This window comes from Lissotriton vulgaris, chromosome 3_1, assembly GCF_964263255.1.
Source record: "Lissotriton vulgaris chromosome 3_1, aLisVul1.2, whole genome shotgun sequence".
In the NCBI taxonomy this organism is placed as follows: domain Eukaryota; kingdom Metazoa; phylum Chordata; class Amphibia; order Caudata; family Salamandridae; genus Lissotriton; species Lissotriton vulgaris.
In genome coordinates this window covers 1,391,622,030-1,391,639,995 of record NC_141689.1, presented here as the reverse complement: position 1 = coordinate 1,391,639,995, position 17,966 = coordinate 1,391,622,030, and the positions used below count along the sequence as shown (strand labels likewise).

At 48.0% G+C, this 17,966-nt stretch overlaps 1 protein-coding gene across 1 annotated transcript in view; it reads right to left on the bottom strand.

The window, feature by feature from the left end:
* DCAF10 (DDB1 and CUL4 associated factor 10) overlaps window positions 1-17,966 on the bottom strand; it is a 218,976-nt gene that overhangs the window by 70,106 nt on the left and 130,904 nt on the right. Inside the window, exon 5 of the mRNA XM_086961863.1 lies at window positions 15,006-15,116. Within this exon, the coding sequence (XP_086817989.1) occupies window positions 15,006-15,116 (111 nt within the window). The remainder of the gene's footprint in view (window positions 1-15,005; window positions 15,117-17,966) is intronic.

The window sequence follows — 17,966 nt, the reverse complement described above, 5'->3', positions numbered from 1 at the left end:
TTCTGTATCCCCGGCTCGGCGTCGCCTGGTTTAGGGGCGTGCTTGTTTTTAAACTTAATTTTCGGCTGCCGGGCGTCGTTTCGCCCCATGCTGTTCGATCAACTGAGTTCCAGACCAAGGGGCCGTCTCGTGTATCACAACAAGAATGAGGAGGTACAGCTACCTTTGTAGTGAGCGGTTCCACAAGCAGGCAACGGTCTCAGCAGCTTCAATCCGCGGGAAGTGGGTCTCAGATAGAAATGTCCCGTGAATCACTGTTTTATGTGGCTCTTGATGGCAGGGTAACCCAGGCAGAGCCCTCCAGGCGTATACAGTCCATTTGCTAGGTGTGGTCCGCTATGTGTACTAGGCGCGTGACCCATGCACCAAGGGAGTCAACTCGTAGCTGTCTCAACTCACCAGGAAGCAAAATGGCTCCCGTATCTTAGCAGCTAAAGGCCAGCAGGGTTTGGCAGAATGTATATAACTCCTCCAGTTCTGAAGCGTGTTTAGCCCGTGGTGCCACCCCCCCGGGGCACACTCGACGATTGCGCCTCTTCGCAGCACCGTCAGGGCACCTCGTAGGATCTAGTTATTTGACCGTCTGTCCACTGTGTCGGGCGCAGGGCAGGGCGGCACAAAATGGCGGCTCTTGTGGCTTACTGCGGGTGGATGTGGTCGTGCTACCTCACTACGCCACGAACATCTCCCGAGCGATTGGGGCCCTAGCAAGGGACCACAGGGGAGGGCGTCGGGTGTTTCACCTGTCCCTCAGCGCGGTCTTTCCCCCCCGCAAAATGGATGCGCCCGATGGTATTCCTGGGCCTTCCGTCACAGCTCACACGCCTCCCGTGCCTAGATCCGGCAATTCTTCCTGTTTGGCAGCCTCAGTGGTGCTTCAGCGGGGTCCGGTTCAGAAGCCGCGGGGTCTGGTTCCCGCCGCGGTGCGTCAGTGTAATTAGGCCCTTGGAGCCGCGGGCTCGGGTTGACTGGGCAGCCGGGCAGGGAGCTCCGCTCTCACCTTACTGCAGCTCGGCTCCGCAGTTGGCTGTCTCCGGTTACGGAACTGTTTCACCCCGGGACTCAGGAATGCACCAAGGCAGGCTCAACCCGTACTGCCACTGCCACACGAATTTTATGGCTCGCGAGGGCACTCCCCATGTAGGATTTTACTAGGATTTCGTTCCGACCAGCGGAGTAAGCTTAAAGTGTGGCCATTCCGCTGCTCTGCAGACCACGCCCCCCCAAACACAACATTTGAAGGTTTTTCAGAGGAAAACAAATCAACGCAATCCTATGAAGTAAAAGTGGCTTAATGTTTTGCAGTTACGCAAACTGTCTTGAAGGTTGAGTTTCTGGGGTTTGAACAAGCGTTCCCCCAGGGTCAAGGATGCACTGAATAAGCACCAACAGCGGCACTATGGCGGCTGGGTGCAGAGTGCTGAGGCCCAATGTTCGCCTATGGGGCTAGGGGTCCGTCGGTTGGTGGCTGCTTATGAGCAGGTCAAAAGGTTGAGGGAGCAAAGCTCCGAGAGGTAAGCTCAGGGCTGATGGGGATCCAAGTTAGCACACAAGGTGCACACATAGCGGCACAGGGGCTGGCGGCCAGGTGCAGGATGCTGTTGGTTTCAATGGGGAAGCTCCGGTCAGAACAAACACTGCATGCTTGGGCACAAAGATCTTCTGGAGGCAACCACAAGCTGGAAAGGTAAGTTGGGATGTAGGGGGATTCAGGGACACCATCGGTTTGGCCACCCAAGGTCGTGGGGCATCGGGTACAGGGGTGTCTTTTGGCGTAGTGTTTTCCTTACAAGCCCGGTCGTGGTGATCCTCCAGATAGAGGCTGCAGGCATCGTCGGAAGGCTTGAGGTATTGTATTGTAATTGCATTTATATAGCGCTTACTACCCCTGACGAGGCGTCAAAGCACTTTTTTCAGCAGGTAGCACGCTACTCCGGGACACAGAGGATTAGTGTTGAATTAATATAGTGAGACATGCACGTACATTTTAAGTGTTGGATAGGTTAGTCAGTTATTTGGAATGATAGCAGAAGGATAGAGGAGGAAAAAAAAGGTTTGTATTTATATAGCGCTTGTTACCCCTGACAGGGTATTGAAACATGCTATTTAGGAAGCCCATGAAGGATTAGTGGTGAATTAATATGGTGAAATATGAAAGTAATTTCAGTGGTGGATATTAGTCAGTTATTGGGAGTGAGAAGGATAGCGGAGGGATGAAAGGGAAGAAAAATTTGCATTCATATAGCACTTGTTACCCCTGATGGATGTTGAAGCGCTTTTCTGGCGAGTAGCAAGCCACTCCGGAAATCATAAAGGATTAATGTTGAAAATTAGTATAGTAAAATATGAAGTAATTTGAGTAGTGGATAGGTTATTCAGTTATTTTGGTAGGGAAGGGTAGGCAGGGCAGGTCTTCCGGGTTCTGTGGGCTGCTGGACACGCTGGGATTCTGCTGGAGCAGGTTGAGGTCGGGACAGGCTGGTAGGGTTGGGGCCAAGGCACTTGGTGTCCTCTTCTTCCTTTAGCACAGCTCTTCGGTCCTCCTTCTTGCATGTCTGAGGAGGCTAAGTTTGGGATTGCCTCTAATTAAAACATTTAGGGGTGTTTCAGGTAGGTACAGGTTGGGATCAATGGGTCCCTTGCTTGGGGTGGATACACCCCCTATTATGCCATCCTCCAGTGGGAGGGGGGCATAAGCCTGACTCTGGTTGACTAGGTTCCCCCCCCCCCCCCACCCCATCTTCAAGATGGTGGAGACAGAGTTGTGCTTCGCTTCTCCTCCCCCACCTGAGGGGTGGGGTTGCCAAAGGTGGGCACACCTCTCCTCATATCTTGGTTTTCAAGCTGATTCTACTGCACAAAGTGGGGGTCAGAACAAGTGGGGGCCAGTTGCTGGGAGCAGCCAATAGCAGGGTCAGCTGACAAAGGTGGCAAGCCTTTGAAGCTACCCCTTGAAAGACCCTACCCATCCTGGGCAAGGAGGCTTGGAACCTCTGCTCAGGATGTGCGTTGTTTCAGGACCCAGAGAGCGGGGGGCTTTTGACTCAGGGGTCCAGAAGCATTTCTGAGGTGGCAGCTGGCGCGCAGCCAGGACACTAGCGTTAGGTCATTTTTCAGGGGGCATCTCTAAGATGCCCTCTGAGTGCATTTGGCATTAAATCCCACACTGGCATCAGTGTGGGTTTAATGTGCTGATAAATTGGATTCCAATCTTTCCATATTTCAGTAAAGCAATTATGGTGCTGTGGAGTTCGGAATGACAAACTCCCAGACCATATACTCTTTATGGCTTTACAGCACCTACAATGTCTAAGAATGGACTACAAAAACCCAGGGTCAAATCTCAAAGTGACAGGATGGTCATTGTATCTAAATTTTCAAACGTGAGCCCAACGTTCAAAAACATAATAATAAAACATTGGCCCATGTTACAACTTGAGTCGGATTTCAGAGATATGTTTAAATCACGACCACTCTTTGCATACACAAGAGGAAGAAACTTGGGAGAAATTTTAAAACAACCTAAAGTCACCAGCACAACGTCACGAGGCACAAGACCTTGCAGCAACTGCAATAATTGCAACAATATCATCTTAGGCAACAAGGTGACGCATCTAATGAAAGGACATGAGGTAACTTTGAACGTTACAGCCACCAATGTGGTTTACCTGTTAAAATGCCCATGCGGCAAGATATACATAGGGAACACAGAGCGTAAACTCAAGGTTCGTTTGAATGAACACAAGTCAAACATTAGGACTAAGAATCTGAAATCATCAGTAGCCGTCACTTAATTGAAATGAATCATAATATTGCCCAACTTAAGTTTATGGCACTTGAAGTGATTAACAAAATCGAGGGAAGAGACAACAACAAATATTTACTCCAACGAGAGAATTACTGGATTGATAGACTTAATTCTATCAAGCCCCACGGGCTCAATGAACGCATTGAATTTTCATGTTACTTGTAATTACACTTTGTGATGATATTTCTAGCCCATAGTTATGGGATATATATATATATATATATATATATATATATATATATATATATATATATATATATATATATATATATATATATATATATATATATATATATATATACACATATACATATACATATACTCACAATTATACTAGGTGGCTTTTATTTTATTTTATATTTCATTTCACTTCACTTTATTGCATTCATACACAGTCTTTTTTCATGAGTCAGCGCTTCAGTTTCCTCCAGCACGTTACAGTCCTCTCTACACCGATGCTTTTGCAATCACGTGATCGGCAGACATCCCTGCTTTATCAGTTGAGCCCGCACCCTCACGTTAACAACTTGTTCACAATCACGGGTGAACGTTACCTTATCCTGTGCCCAGCGGAACGCACGCCAGTTTAGTTGTCATCGACTATAAGTAAACCTAAGCGCCCTAACCATTTCCCGCTTTCCTTAAGCGCAGCTAACTATCCCACCAGCCCGGTTAATTTCACTTAATCCCGATGCAAGCAACACTTCGCATAAATCACTCCATTTCACGCCGAGAGTCTTATCCTTCCACCGTTGACCGCGTCAACGCTGACACTCGTGAAAGTCACCTCAACTCACAAAAGTACCCGGTAATTTCACTCTCCATCACATCACCGTCCGTGATCTTTTGTTTTCAATGTCTTCTAGCCACAGTTGCATGTTGATAAATTCAATATGACAAATCTGACATGTTTGCAATATATGTCGTTCTTTGTAGACGCTCCCAGATGAAGGGCGGATGCCCGAAATACATTGGAGCTGGAGAAATTAATGCTTGACAACGAAAAACTTTATTATCAACAATGAATATGTGGATAAACACGAATCAATGAATATAAAAAAATAAAAGAGGATTTCAAAATCTTCAAGTGTAAATCTTTTCTTAAAATTAATAACGGAGGATGTCACCCCCATACAAGAGTGCCCAGAGGGATGCTATCAGTTTCCAATTGACAGCACTCGTGTACCTTTAACTTAACTCGTCTCCAGGGTGGAAGACGACACCTCAGGAGCACCTACCTAACCTGAGTATCTTTCGCAAAACCCATCCATATCAACGCTGTGCACTGGTCGACCAACTTTGTAAGAATGGACTTAGACACTGCAGGGGTAAGGGGCTTATGCACCTGTACCTTCACCAGTGGTATAGTGAACCCAGCTAGAGGGCTGGCTTACCTATGCCATAGGTTGTGGGTTGTAGGTATGGCACGTCGACATTCTACTTAGCTCTACACAAAAACATTCGGCCTGCAATAGCAGTGGTTGTGTGTGGAGGTACATGGCCTCTAAGGGTGGCACAATATGTGCTGCAGTCCTTAGAGGCCTTCCCTGGTCACAGTGCCCTTGGTACCCATGATACCTTTTACTAGGGACTTACATGTGGCCAGACAGTTGCTAATTGGGTTTGAAAAGTAAAGAACGCAGGACCTGGGTACCTGGTTGGCAGGAACCCAGGGCACACAGTCAAAAGAGCATCAACATCAGGCAAAAAGTGGGGGGTAACCATGCAAGTGGGGGGTAACCATGCAAAAAGTGGCACTTTCCTACAGAGTCTGTTCAACTAAATCATCAAGACTGATTCTAGGATTCTAGGATTTCAGAATGTACACAGCAGGTGTGACCTATGATCCATGTCCTATGGAAATATTATTACATGTCCAAGAGGCACAGACCTAGTTTAAATGCCAGTGATGTCTTAAACAAAAAATAATTCTTTGCTTGACCGGAAATCTATCCTTGGCCCTGGTCATACCAATTTATCTAGGTTGAAATAGTTTAAAGGACTATTAGGGGTTTGCACATATAATTGGGATCCACATTTTCAATCCCAAAAAGAACAGTTAAGACTATGTGACGGATCTTTAAAAGTGACTACAAGAAGCTATGGAGCATGCTGCCCCTATTCTGTCTGTCCAACTAAGACATTAATGGGCTAGAAGGACAAAGTGAGGCCCAATTTCTTTTTTTGCATCCCACTTAGAATGTTATGCAGTGGCTGCAAAGTCACATGTCCAAATTGCCCCGGAAGGGTAGACTTTCCTATTGAAATGAGTTGTAATCAATAGTAATCTTAATTGGTTATTGATGTGATTCTATATTGCATTACCAAGAACATCATTTATTTAGAGTTTTAAAATGTCTTTAGAATCCTCTAGTTCGATAATATAAGGGCTGTTATTTGCTCTGTGGGGTCCTGCCTACAACCCATTTTAGAAGAAAATGCTCCTTGACAATTCAAACCGTGCTCCACTTTTCACTCTAGACCTAGCTTCCACATTACCATACTGCAGCATTATGGCTCATTATGTCTTTCGTCTTCAGACTTTACCTTGACTGTGTCCTGAAGTTATTGCTGCCTGATTCTCACTTTTCCACCGTCACTGCTTGGATGTGTACTCAGTTCCTGGTTCCTCTATGTCCTGTTTTACTCTTTCGGCTGTCAGTAGTCTTTCTATATAACTAAGCAGCCGTCCGGGCGCTAGGTGGCGCACGACCAAGATGGCCGCACATCTGGGAGGCTCAGGACACTTGGCTCATTAATCCGAATTTTATCCTGGATTAAACTGACTCAGCACGAATCCACAGTATGGGAATGGCCTCCTGAAAATGACCGCTACCTGATGCTACAAAATCAGCACCCCGGCGCAGCTCCACGCTGAAGAAATCCGCTGCGGTCAGATGCGGCACTCTACAGTGACCTGCGGGCGGCTGCTACCTGGAGGGGGACCGGGGATTCAGACGTGGCGCCTAGGTCGCGTGGCCTGCGATGCTGCCTTATCCCTTCCCCCTTTTATGATCAGAAGCCTCTCGCCGCGGATGACTGCCGTCAACACCAGAGAATCCGGCTGCCATCGCGGAACCCACATCTTTGACCCGCACCATTCATCACAGTGAGGCAGCCCACACTTGCTCCCCAGAGTGGCAGCCCTCTCCATCACCTCGGCGCTAATCCCAGCCACCCCACAGATCCTCCGCGGGGTACTGCGGCTCCTGGTGCCTTGCTTCCCCCAGCACACCTACTGTGGCCTCCCCGAGAACCGGCGGAGGTGGGTTCTGTGATCGTGCTGCAGAGCGTCCACCCGCTGCCAATCACCCAAAACGAACCGCCTGGAGCCACGGTCTGCAAGGAGACACCGGCACTCTTGCACTGCTCCACAGGAGGAACCCACGATTCTGCCATGCAGCTACCATCACGGTGAGGCAGCCCGTATTTGCTTCCCTGCGTGGCACCATCCACCGCCGCTCATCACAGTGGTCTCCCCGGCCTCTCCGTGGTCACGGATCCAGGACATTGGCCGGTGGGGGTGAGCCTTTTGATCGTGCTGCAGAGCGCTCCACCTGCAGCCAATACTATAGGACAAGCAGCCTGGCGCCGTAGTCTGCGGGGAAACACTGACGCTCCTGCGCTGCTCTGCGGGGGGATGCCTTCTTCTCACTGACGCGGCCACGTGAAACAAGCCTGCACTGCCACCCTCCCCCAATAACAGGACTGCGCCGCCACCAGGGACACAATATTCTGCGCCCTGATCCTGGGGCCCCGGAGGAAGGGGTGCGGACCAAGCCCTACACAGGAGACTGCCCCTGCACAGCTACTGACACACTGACCCCTCCAAACTGTACCTCCACTAGCCCGTTACGCTCGAGGCCTACTGCCCTCCTCGCCTGCTGGTAGTCACTACCTCCGGACACACAAGAGTGATACCCGAGCTCTACCTGTGAGTCACCTGCAGACCCCCCTCTCCTGCATCGTCATACCCTGGCAGACCCTGCGGCGGGGGTGCACGGCTATCTTCCTCTTGACCGACTCACATCTTCCGAGACATCCTCATCATGGGGAAACCCGAGGGCCGCCAAACCAAACTCCCCTTTGACGCCAAGAGAGCTGTCACCCGCTCTACCACTGAAGAGGCGGACCCTGGCAACCACACCTTTCTCTATCTCCACACCGGCTCTGGACGATGAGGTCAAATCCCTCCTGCTGGTAATGCAACGTAGTTTGACGGACCTCTCCAACAAAATGGACTCTGTAAGCACTCGCATGAACTATATAGTCCTGAAAGTGGAGAAACAGGATGAGTGGCCCAAGGAGGCGGAAAGGCGTATTTCAGACACGGAGGATACCACCTCGCAGGTAACCCAACAGATGGCCCAGATGGAAAAGATCCTGAAAGTAATGTCCACAAAAAACGGGGATTTGGAAGCTAGAAGCCGCCGTAACATTCGCGTTACCGGAATCCCTGAGCGCGCGAATACTGGCAGGATGGAGGACTTTCTTGAACGACTCTTACGTTCCACCTTTGGAGCAGACGCCTTCTCCTCTCAATTCATTGTGGAACGGGCACATCGATCCCTCTTCCCTCGTCCGGTCCCCAGGGCCGCCCCACGGCCGATAATTGCATGCCTGTTAGATTACAGGGACCGGGATGCAGGGCTGAAACTAGCTAGAACACATCCGAACCTGTAGTATGAGGGCACCCATTTTTCAACCTACCCTGATTTCACAATGGCGGTGCAGGAGGCCCAGCGCAAACTTCTCCCGGCTAAGCAGAAACTCCGCAAGTTCCAGATCAAAAACGCTCTCCCATACCCAGCTCAACAGGTGGACGACTTCCTTGAAACTGTTAAAAAGAGCACTCAGATGCGGGACTCCCCGCCAGTCTCTCCCAATCACCATCATTGAGCGCTGACTGAGCTAACTCCGCCCTGGTCACAGAAGTTCCATCTAGCGTGAGTAAATTGACTTTGTTGGAGTTTCGCCCTCATTCCACCCGGTTTGCTACAGTCCCAACTTCCTGCATGGAAGCTCTGAGTGCGCTGCAAAACTGTATGCACTGTCACCATGGACTGCTCATGCTGAGCTGGAACACTTTCTGCCTTATGCTCAGTCCACAGATAAGAGATGATTCTGCATGCATGTTAGTTGAATAATTTTTCCAGTTATATACACTATTGCCTTCCCATATTTTCATTTTGGTATGATTAATCTCAGCTGATGTTGTCCTTACATATGTACTGTCCCTTTGTTGCTAGAGCTGTTTGATCTAAGCAATGTGTGTGCCAAGTACCCTCCCCCCATGTCCAACTACAACGGGGGAGGTTTTCGTCGCCCACTGGCGCACCCCCATATGGGAGATCCCCCTAGCTTACTCTTGGATACTGACTTCCCTTTTTGCGCTGTTGCAATGTGTTTTCTGTTTTGGGTGGGGGTATTACTGCGGCACATTTGGGGTGCCGCGGTGGGGGAGGGGGTTTATGCTATTTGTTTATATTGTTTTTCAACTCGCTGGAATGGCGCAGACATTGTACCACGAAACACAAGGCGCTATAATAATCCACATTTGTAAAGCGCACAATCACCCGTTAGGGTCTTTTAGGCGCTGGGGGCCGTCGGGAAGATTACGCAAGCTATTGCCCAGAGTCACATGGTGCTGGGCTAATCTGCCGCCGGTGCCGGGGATCAAACCGTGATCCCCAGATTCCGAAGTCAGTCGCCCTAGCCACTCCCTATCCTTCATAATGTAGTTTACCACGCCATAGCACGCTGATCCCTTACATCTTAATCTAATCTCCTGGAACATTAGAGGCCTTCATGACCCTCCGAAATGCAGGCAAATCCTTTCCTATGTGGACAGACATCATGTACATATAGCGGTACTACAGAAAAACCCAGCTTGACCCTTCCCGCTCCCCTACATTTGCTAGTAAATGGGCTATGACACGTATCTTCTCCTCTTACTCCACATACTCCAGGGGGGTGGCAATCCTTGTTAAAAGGAACTCACCCTTCCTCCTTGGAGGCACACAGCAGGATCACACAGGGCGCAGCTGTATACTATGGGGCAAACTAGGAACTCAGTCAGTAGTGATTGTGTGTAGCTACGGCCCTAACACAGATGATCCAGATTTTTACACTACATTATGGGGGCGTATTCTGCAAATAGGAGCAACACATCATCTGAGGTGGGGGGTTTTAACACTGCTTTTAACCCACCGATAGACAGATCTAACCCCCTCCCCATACACTACACCAAGACACAAACAACCATACAGGGCATACTTAAGACCCATGAGCTCACTGATGACTGGCACCATGTACATCCTAGTGACAGGGAGGGTACCCATTACACTGCTCTACATGCCTCCTGGGCTCAGCTGGATTATGGGGTGGTCTTCCGGGGTGCTGTTTCCTGGGTCAAACAGGCCACTCATCTCGCCAGAACCTATTCTGATCACTCACCAGTGCTCATAACAATCGTCACTCCCGACCTGTGATCCTCCTCCTGTCTATTGAGGCTTGCTCCGGAGACTTTGCTAGACGCGGTGTTCGGAGCGGAGACTGGGGACCGCCTTTTTTCCAGACCAATATAGACTCCGAGGCACGCTTTCGCAGAAAATATTATGTTGCACGTAAATATGGCGAAGGCGAACACCCAGGCAGCTAGTGCAATCAATCCGGCGCCCTAGATTCACCAATTATGTCCTCGAGATTACAGACTCAGACGGAGTACCGCACAGAGATAGCCAATACATACTGCGCACCTTTACTGATTTCTATGCAGCCCTTTACGACACCTACAGAGACTAATCCCCTGACTTTGCCCCCTTCTTGCAGGATATTACTCTTGGCTGGATGGGTGATACACAACGAGAGTTCCTCGCGGCTCCTTCTGAAAATGATGAAATACATGAAGCAATAATGCAAATGCAGTCCGGCACGGCCCCAGGCTCGGACGGCCTCCCTGTGGATTTTTATAAAGCATATATCGCCCAATTACTCCCTGTTCTTAAACTGATTTTTAACAAAGCTCAGGAGCTTGTCTGTCTACCCCCTCCAAGAGGTTGGCATTGATATCGTCCCTCCTTAAACCGGGTAAGGCCTCAGATCTTTGCGACTCACACAGACCACTATCTTAATTAATACCGACACAAAAATTCTCGCGAAACTACTAGCTAACCGCCTCAGTCTCCTAATGGATAAACTGGTGCTCCCCGATCAGGCTGGATTCATCCTAGGTCGGGCGACTACACATAACCTTTGCAAGCTCTACTCCACTCTCCGCACGGTAGACTCAAAGATACCCTAGCCGCTCTATTCCTCGATGCTACTAAAGCATTGGACTTGGTGTAATAGGACTACCTTTTTGTCATCTTGCAAAACATGGGCTTTCCATGGGGATTTAGATCTTGGATCCGCCTGCTTTACACTGACCCCGTAGCCAAAGTCCTCATTAATGGCCACACCTCCTCCACCATCCAGATTTCTAGCGGAGCCCAGCAGGGATGCCCGCTGTCGCCGCTGCTGTTTGCCTTGGCGGTTGAACCTCTTGCCGCTAAGGTCAGACAGTATCACCAAGAGAAGGCGCTCCGCTGCCCTCGCCCGCATTTTCAGATTTCTCGGTATGCAGACAACATCACGCTCTATGTCAGAGAGCCCCAAATAAACCTTAATGCGCTGCTTCGGGAATTTGTGAGATTCGGGGGGCTATCTGGGATCCATATAAACTGGTCCAAATCTCAACTCTTTCACCTTACTTCCTCAGCCACGGAATTCGTCCCGGACTTCCCAGATTGAGTGGTGCCCTGATGAGGTTAAATACCTTGGCATCTGGATCTCCACGAACCACGACGAATTGACGCGACTTAATTATGGCCACGCCCTGGATGGGCAGGACCTTTTTCACGATGCTCCGGACAGGACTCATCCAACTCATTTGGGGCGGCAAACAGCCCAGAGTTCAGTGGGACATTCTCACCCATCCCTACTCACAAGAAGGATTTGACATACCTAATTTCGAACTTTATTACACCTGTGCGCAGGCTCATTATGCACACGTCTGGTTCCACCCCCCCTGATATATATGCCTCAAGTGGCTGCCAAGCATTGGCTCTCGGACCCCATACCTTTTAACCGGCGCTATATTCACTGTCATTACTGCACGTGAGGAGGCTCAGTCGCCGATCACCAGTACAGTTAGGGCGTGGCAACATATTGCTACAAGAACCCAGGCTCCCATGTTGTACTCACCTTTGCTCCCACTATCATATCACCCGAAAATGCCAGTCCTTCAGGAGAGAGTCTTTCAGAAAACTCTAGCCAAATGTGGAATTAAGAATTGGGGAGACCTCTACCTCCAAGGGAAATTCCGTACCTTACAGCAAATCTTCTCCGCAAAGCCCCCCTTCCCTATGTACATCTTTTTATACATCCGGTTGAGTCAGGGACTTAAGAGACATACCCCTTCCTTTCCCCGGGAACCTTCGGAGGTTGCAGCGCTTCGCCTGATATTGGCCAGGGACGCAGTACCCCATCTAGTCTCCTCCCTTTACCATTCGCTGTACACCACCCAGCGCCCCTTACAGAACACTTCCAGGGATAAATGGTCTGCTGAGCTGAAACTAGCTATTACTGAGGAGCAGTGGACCTATTGCTGCAAGCAAACGGAGCAGAGCACGTCCAGTGTCCGCCTCCGGATTCTTTATTACAAGTACTTACACCGCACATATTACACACCAGCAAAACTTCATCACTTTAAGCTGCGGGATGATGATAGATGTTGTAGATGTGGGGCTAAGGGGGCTGACTTCCTTCATTTGGCTTGGGGCTGCACTGTGGTGCAGGAATATTGGTTCCTAGTACTTGAAGCCTTGGAACAGATGACATTGCTACACCTCCCACACACTTCCCTCTTCGCTCTTCTTGGATACACCGAAACTATAGCAGTGACACAGAAAATTTGTTTCATTCAGCCTCCTCCTCGCCAAACATCGTGTTGCATGCCTGTGGGGTCGGGGACGGGCAGCTACATTTAAGGAATGGATCCGGGACATGGTGTTTTGGCAGGAACAAATGCACGCCTTGCTGAACAGATGCCCCCTAACCTCCCGTACTCGGTACAACTGGGGTCCCCTCACAACATATCTGCTTACGCATCCTATTGCCAATCCCGATAATACACAGACTGATACCGTGCCACTCACTTGAGACCCTCATACCCATCATAAGATGTTCTAAGACCCAATTCTCTTTCCCTCACCTCCTTTTTTAATGAACTAAACTTACAACTGAATGCTGGTATTACGTTTATTACATGACCTCCATTGTTATTATTGCCTCTAATGTTTATACGCATTGATTATTTGCCCACTGTGCTTTATTAGCCTTCAGACCTATTTCGCCAATTCATTATACTTGTTCCATTTGTACATTTGTAACTGTGCCCTGTCTATACTCATGTCTGCCTACTCTGTGAAAATTTATAAATAAATAAGAATGTTAAAAAATTTAAAAAACTAAGCAGCTGTCACTTTCTGGTTAGAACTCTGAATCCCAAAACCGGGCTCGCTATGTGCTTCTCTCCTGAGCTGCCAGCAATATATTCCTTGTCCTCATTGTCAACACATCCATTTTACTGAAACTATTTGAACCTGGTCTTATTTTCTGCTTTGCCTGAAGGCCTATTTGTTACTGTACACATTGCACATTCACGAGTCATTGATTCTCATGCCCTGCCTTACAGCTTCTCTGGTCATGTTCCTTGCTCTTTGATGGTGCAAATCCTCTGCCCCTGTCCTGTTCTCTGATGTAGAGCTACCTTTCATGGAGCATTACTGTGCAGGTTTCTTGTCCATGCTCTTTTGCTCCTGCACGTATTGCAGATCCCTTACCCTGTGTTTGTGTTCCAGTCCACTCTGCATACGTCCAGCCCTATTTTGTTTTTATTGCCGATTCCTTTCAATGTATTCTACAGTTACTTGTTCCATCTGCTCTCAATCCTGGCTCGATTTGTTTATCTGCCTTTTCAGTGTCTACCTTGCTTTTGCAGTTAAGTTGGTCTGTCCACTCTTGCTACATTTTGTAAGGCTTTCCTTATCCCATGGTTGTTTGAATCCAGCCCTACCTTCCCTGAAACTATTTCTAAATTATTACTTTATTACTACATTCAGTTCTGCCTTTACTGAGCCCTGTTTCTGTATTCTTGTTGGTTGCTCTACTGTCCTCTCATACTTGTGTTCAAATTCTTAGTCCATACTAACAGAGGCTGACTGTGCATGAGGCACCAAGAGCCATAACTTACTGAGACTCACTTAGTAGTACTCTTCCATAATGGGTGCTGGGTGTATCCCAATAGAGTTCATTGCCTTATTGTGATCTTTTATTTACAGACAGATAATTTCCCACAGAACTTATAAACATTAGTTTATTGTAGTTGGTCTATTTTTCTTTAACTTTGTACTCTACTATTGTTGATTCTCTGGTTCTTTTCATAAGGCATTGTACCGTACACATGTTTCCTAGAGCATTTTTTTAGATCGGTCTGGTGGCTGAGGGGGCTAATGCATCCACTTCAGGGATTTGTGATATAAAAAGTGTTATTTGTTAAGGGCCTTTCACCCTTGGGTTTCTTGGCACTGAAACAATAGATGTTTAACGTTGCTCAACTCAATGGTATTCATTTTATGAACCTCAGAAAAATAAAAGGGTGAGTGGACCTGCTGAGAATCGAACCTGAGACCATCAGGTCAAACACAGATTCCTGGAGTGGATGTATTAATCCACTTAGCCACCAGACTCGGCTAAACATATTGTTACAGGACTGACTTCTGGCAGGTTCACTCAGGCTTTGATTCATAGGAGGTTGGTAAAAGGAGTACCACTGAGTTGGGTATCATCTGCTATGTCAATAGTGCTAAAAGACCGCCTTCTGGGTGAATGAGTGTGCCACAAATATACAAGCTGTTATATTGGTTATTTCTTTGAGTTCCGTTATAAAGCTCTGCAAACTCGTAATGTTAGAGTTGTTTACCACCATTAAATGTTCGGAGTACGTTGTTCATAATACATTTGGTACTAACATTGGTGATAATTTTCTGGCATGATTGTTGAAATTGCACTAAAAATTTGGAGAGTCACAGCTTTAAACCTTGTTTCACTCTTCTCCTCAGCCGTTCACTCACTTCCCACCCACCCAAACACATACCTTCACGTATGGAGGAACGAGATCCACTTTTCTCAGAAAATGGACCTGGATCAGCTTGATTACAAGGAGAGGCAGAAGACCGCGACCCAGAGGATCCAGAAGATGTCATGTCTGTAGTAGAAGAAAAATAAATGCTGAATTCTGGCAAATTCAAGCAGAGAGAAGAGTGAATGACCGATTTAATCATGAAAAATGGTCCGCCTGAGCTGTCAGTAAAGGGGTGTTTAAGGTGCATGATGAATTATAGCTATCGTTCATGAAGCCGGACACCTGATCTTTAAACTCAACTACCATTTGGGAGCAATCAGCAATTACATTTAAGCCCCTATCCTACATCCAATGACGCCACCCATATTAGCAATACGCTGATCTGGACCTAACCATTCTAACAGAAACTTGGCTCACTGAAGCCTCTACCCCGATTATGGACATACTAGTCCCCCCCAACTATCACATCATTAGGTTAGACAGGTCTTCAGACAAGACGGGCGGGGGAATTGCATGCATTTTTAAAAGCAACCTCTCCGTTACTAAAGTCACCCCCCCCTCCCTCTCCTCCTGTGAACTCCTCTGCCTCGACATTACCAGCGAGGGCAAACAAGTTTGTGCTCTACATCTCATCTATCACCCGCCTGGTGACAATCTCATATTCACCCAACAACTCATGGACATGATCACTTCCAATGCCGGTCGGCAGACCACCCAAGTCTACCTGGGTGACTTCAATCTCCACTGGAACGACCAGAAAGACACAGTGGTAAATAGTCTCAAAACTTTCCTTAATGCACTTGACCTCACCCAAATATGTGATAGACCAACACACTACAAAGGCGCGATACTTGATCTCATCATTGCCAAAGAGAATTCTACACAACTGGAGACGATTCTACCCTGCGACTGGTCAGATCACCACATTATCACATTCTTTATCAATGAAAAAGTTAAACCTAACCCGACTCAACCAATCAAATCCAAAACATGGAAAAGGGACATGAAGAATCTCAACGCCTCTACTCTGCCTCCCCACATCGGCAATCTCCTCCTTCCCCCTTCAGGTGCCTCGGATGTTCAATCACTGACTGACCACTACCTTGAATCTATAAATACATTAGTCAATGAAGTCGCCCCACTGCAACTGAAGAGAGTCTCCACGAAAACTTCTAACCCCTGGTATGACGACAGACTCAATGACGACAGGCGTTCGATGCGAATGGCAGAGCGCACCTGGAGAGCGGACCCCTCAGCACTGCACCCAAAAGGCTCAAAAACAAGAGAAATGCCTACTTCAGGAAAATAAAGCGAACAAAATTGGACTTCTTCAGCCGCCAATTGGACCAAGCAAAAAACAGGCCAAGAAAACTCTTCGAACTAATCAAAACCCAAACAAAGGCACAACCCCTACAATCAAGTAGCACAACAAGCGACACCCCACACTGTGAAGACTTCTCTGCTTTCTTTAAGCTAAAGACTGACAACATAAGAAATGACCTCATCATGGATGTAAGCCGATTCCCCAACCACACAAGAATGGCTAACTCTCAACCTAAAAACATGGCTTCCTGGCAGTACTTCGATACCTACTCGGAAGAAACAATACACAAACTGCTCTGCACCTTGAAGCCCTCTAACCACCACACAGACCCTCTACCTGCTAATGCTGTAAAAGACTTCATCCCCTTGCTCCTCCCTCTCTGGACCAAAATCATCAACTGCTCCCTGCAACAAGGCCTCATTCCGGACTCCCTCAAGGTGGGGCAAGTCACACCTATACTCAAGAAACCTACAGCTGATCCGACTGACCTAAACAATTACCGACCCATTACCAATATCCCCACCCTGGCCAAACTGCTGGAGAAATGTGTCCAACTCAACTAACAAGACACATTGACCAATTTGACCTCCTCAATTCTCATCAATCAGGATTCCGAGTGAAACATAGCACGGAAACAGCTATGACACACATAATTGATGACGCCCTCCAAATTCTTGATCGCAATGAGTCCTGTCTCCTCATCCTTCTTGACCTCTCGTCAGCATTTGACACGGTCAAAGATGAGAACCTGCTGGAGCTGCTAAGCACTAGAATGGGTCTATCGGGAACGGTTCTCAAATGGTTTTCGTCCTTCCTACACAACCGGTCTCAGAAGTTCAAGATCGATAATGTGCTATCTTCACCTGTGCCTGCAGATCTAGGTGTTCCACAAGGATCCTCCCTCTTCCCCACTTTGTTCAACCTAGTCATGGAACCGCTCGCCACCTTGCTCCAAGCTTCTAATGTCCAATTCCATATGTACGCCGACGACACACAACTGTACCTAAAGCTTCAATCTCCGGAAGATATCAAACATCTGAATTCCACGCTTATTAACACTCAATCTTGGCTAGCCGATAATCACCTCAAACTAAATGCTCTGAAAACTGAGTTCCTTCTCATCTCACCCCCGGCGAAAATTTCCACCACCCAAACATGGCTCAACAACCTAACAGCACTCAATGTCCAACCCACCATCGTGGACTCAGCGAAATCCCTAGGCATCACACTGGACGCCAAGCTCAACATGCAGCAACACATCAGCAAAGCCACAAAAGCAGCTAATTTCCAAATCAACACACTGAGGAAAATCAAACCCTTCCTCCCGACTGAAGACTTCCAAACTGCCGTACAAGCGTTAGTCATCCCTCGAATCGACTACGGAATTGTGACCCTCAGCGGACTCCCGCTATCCACAACAGCACCCTTAAGAGCCTCCCTGAACGCTGCCGCAAGACTCATTACTGGCTCAAGAAAACATTCGCATATTTCCCCAGATTTAAAGTCCCTAAAATGGCTGCCTTTTGAAGCCAGAATACAACTAAAAATTGCAGGTATGACACACGCGGCCGTGCACCACAATGCACCCAACTACCTCGCTCAAAAATTGTCCATATCAGGAGGTTCGAGGTCCAATAGAAGCTCAAAAA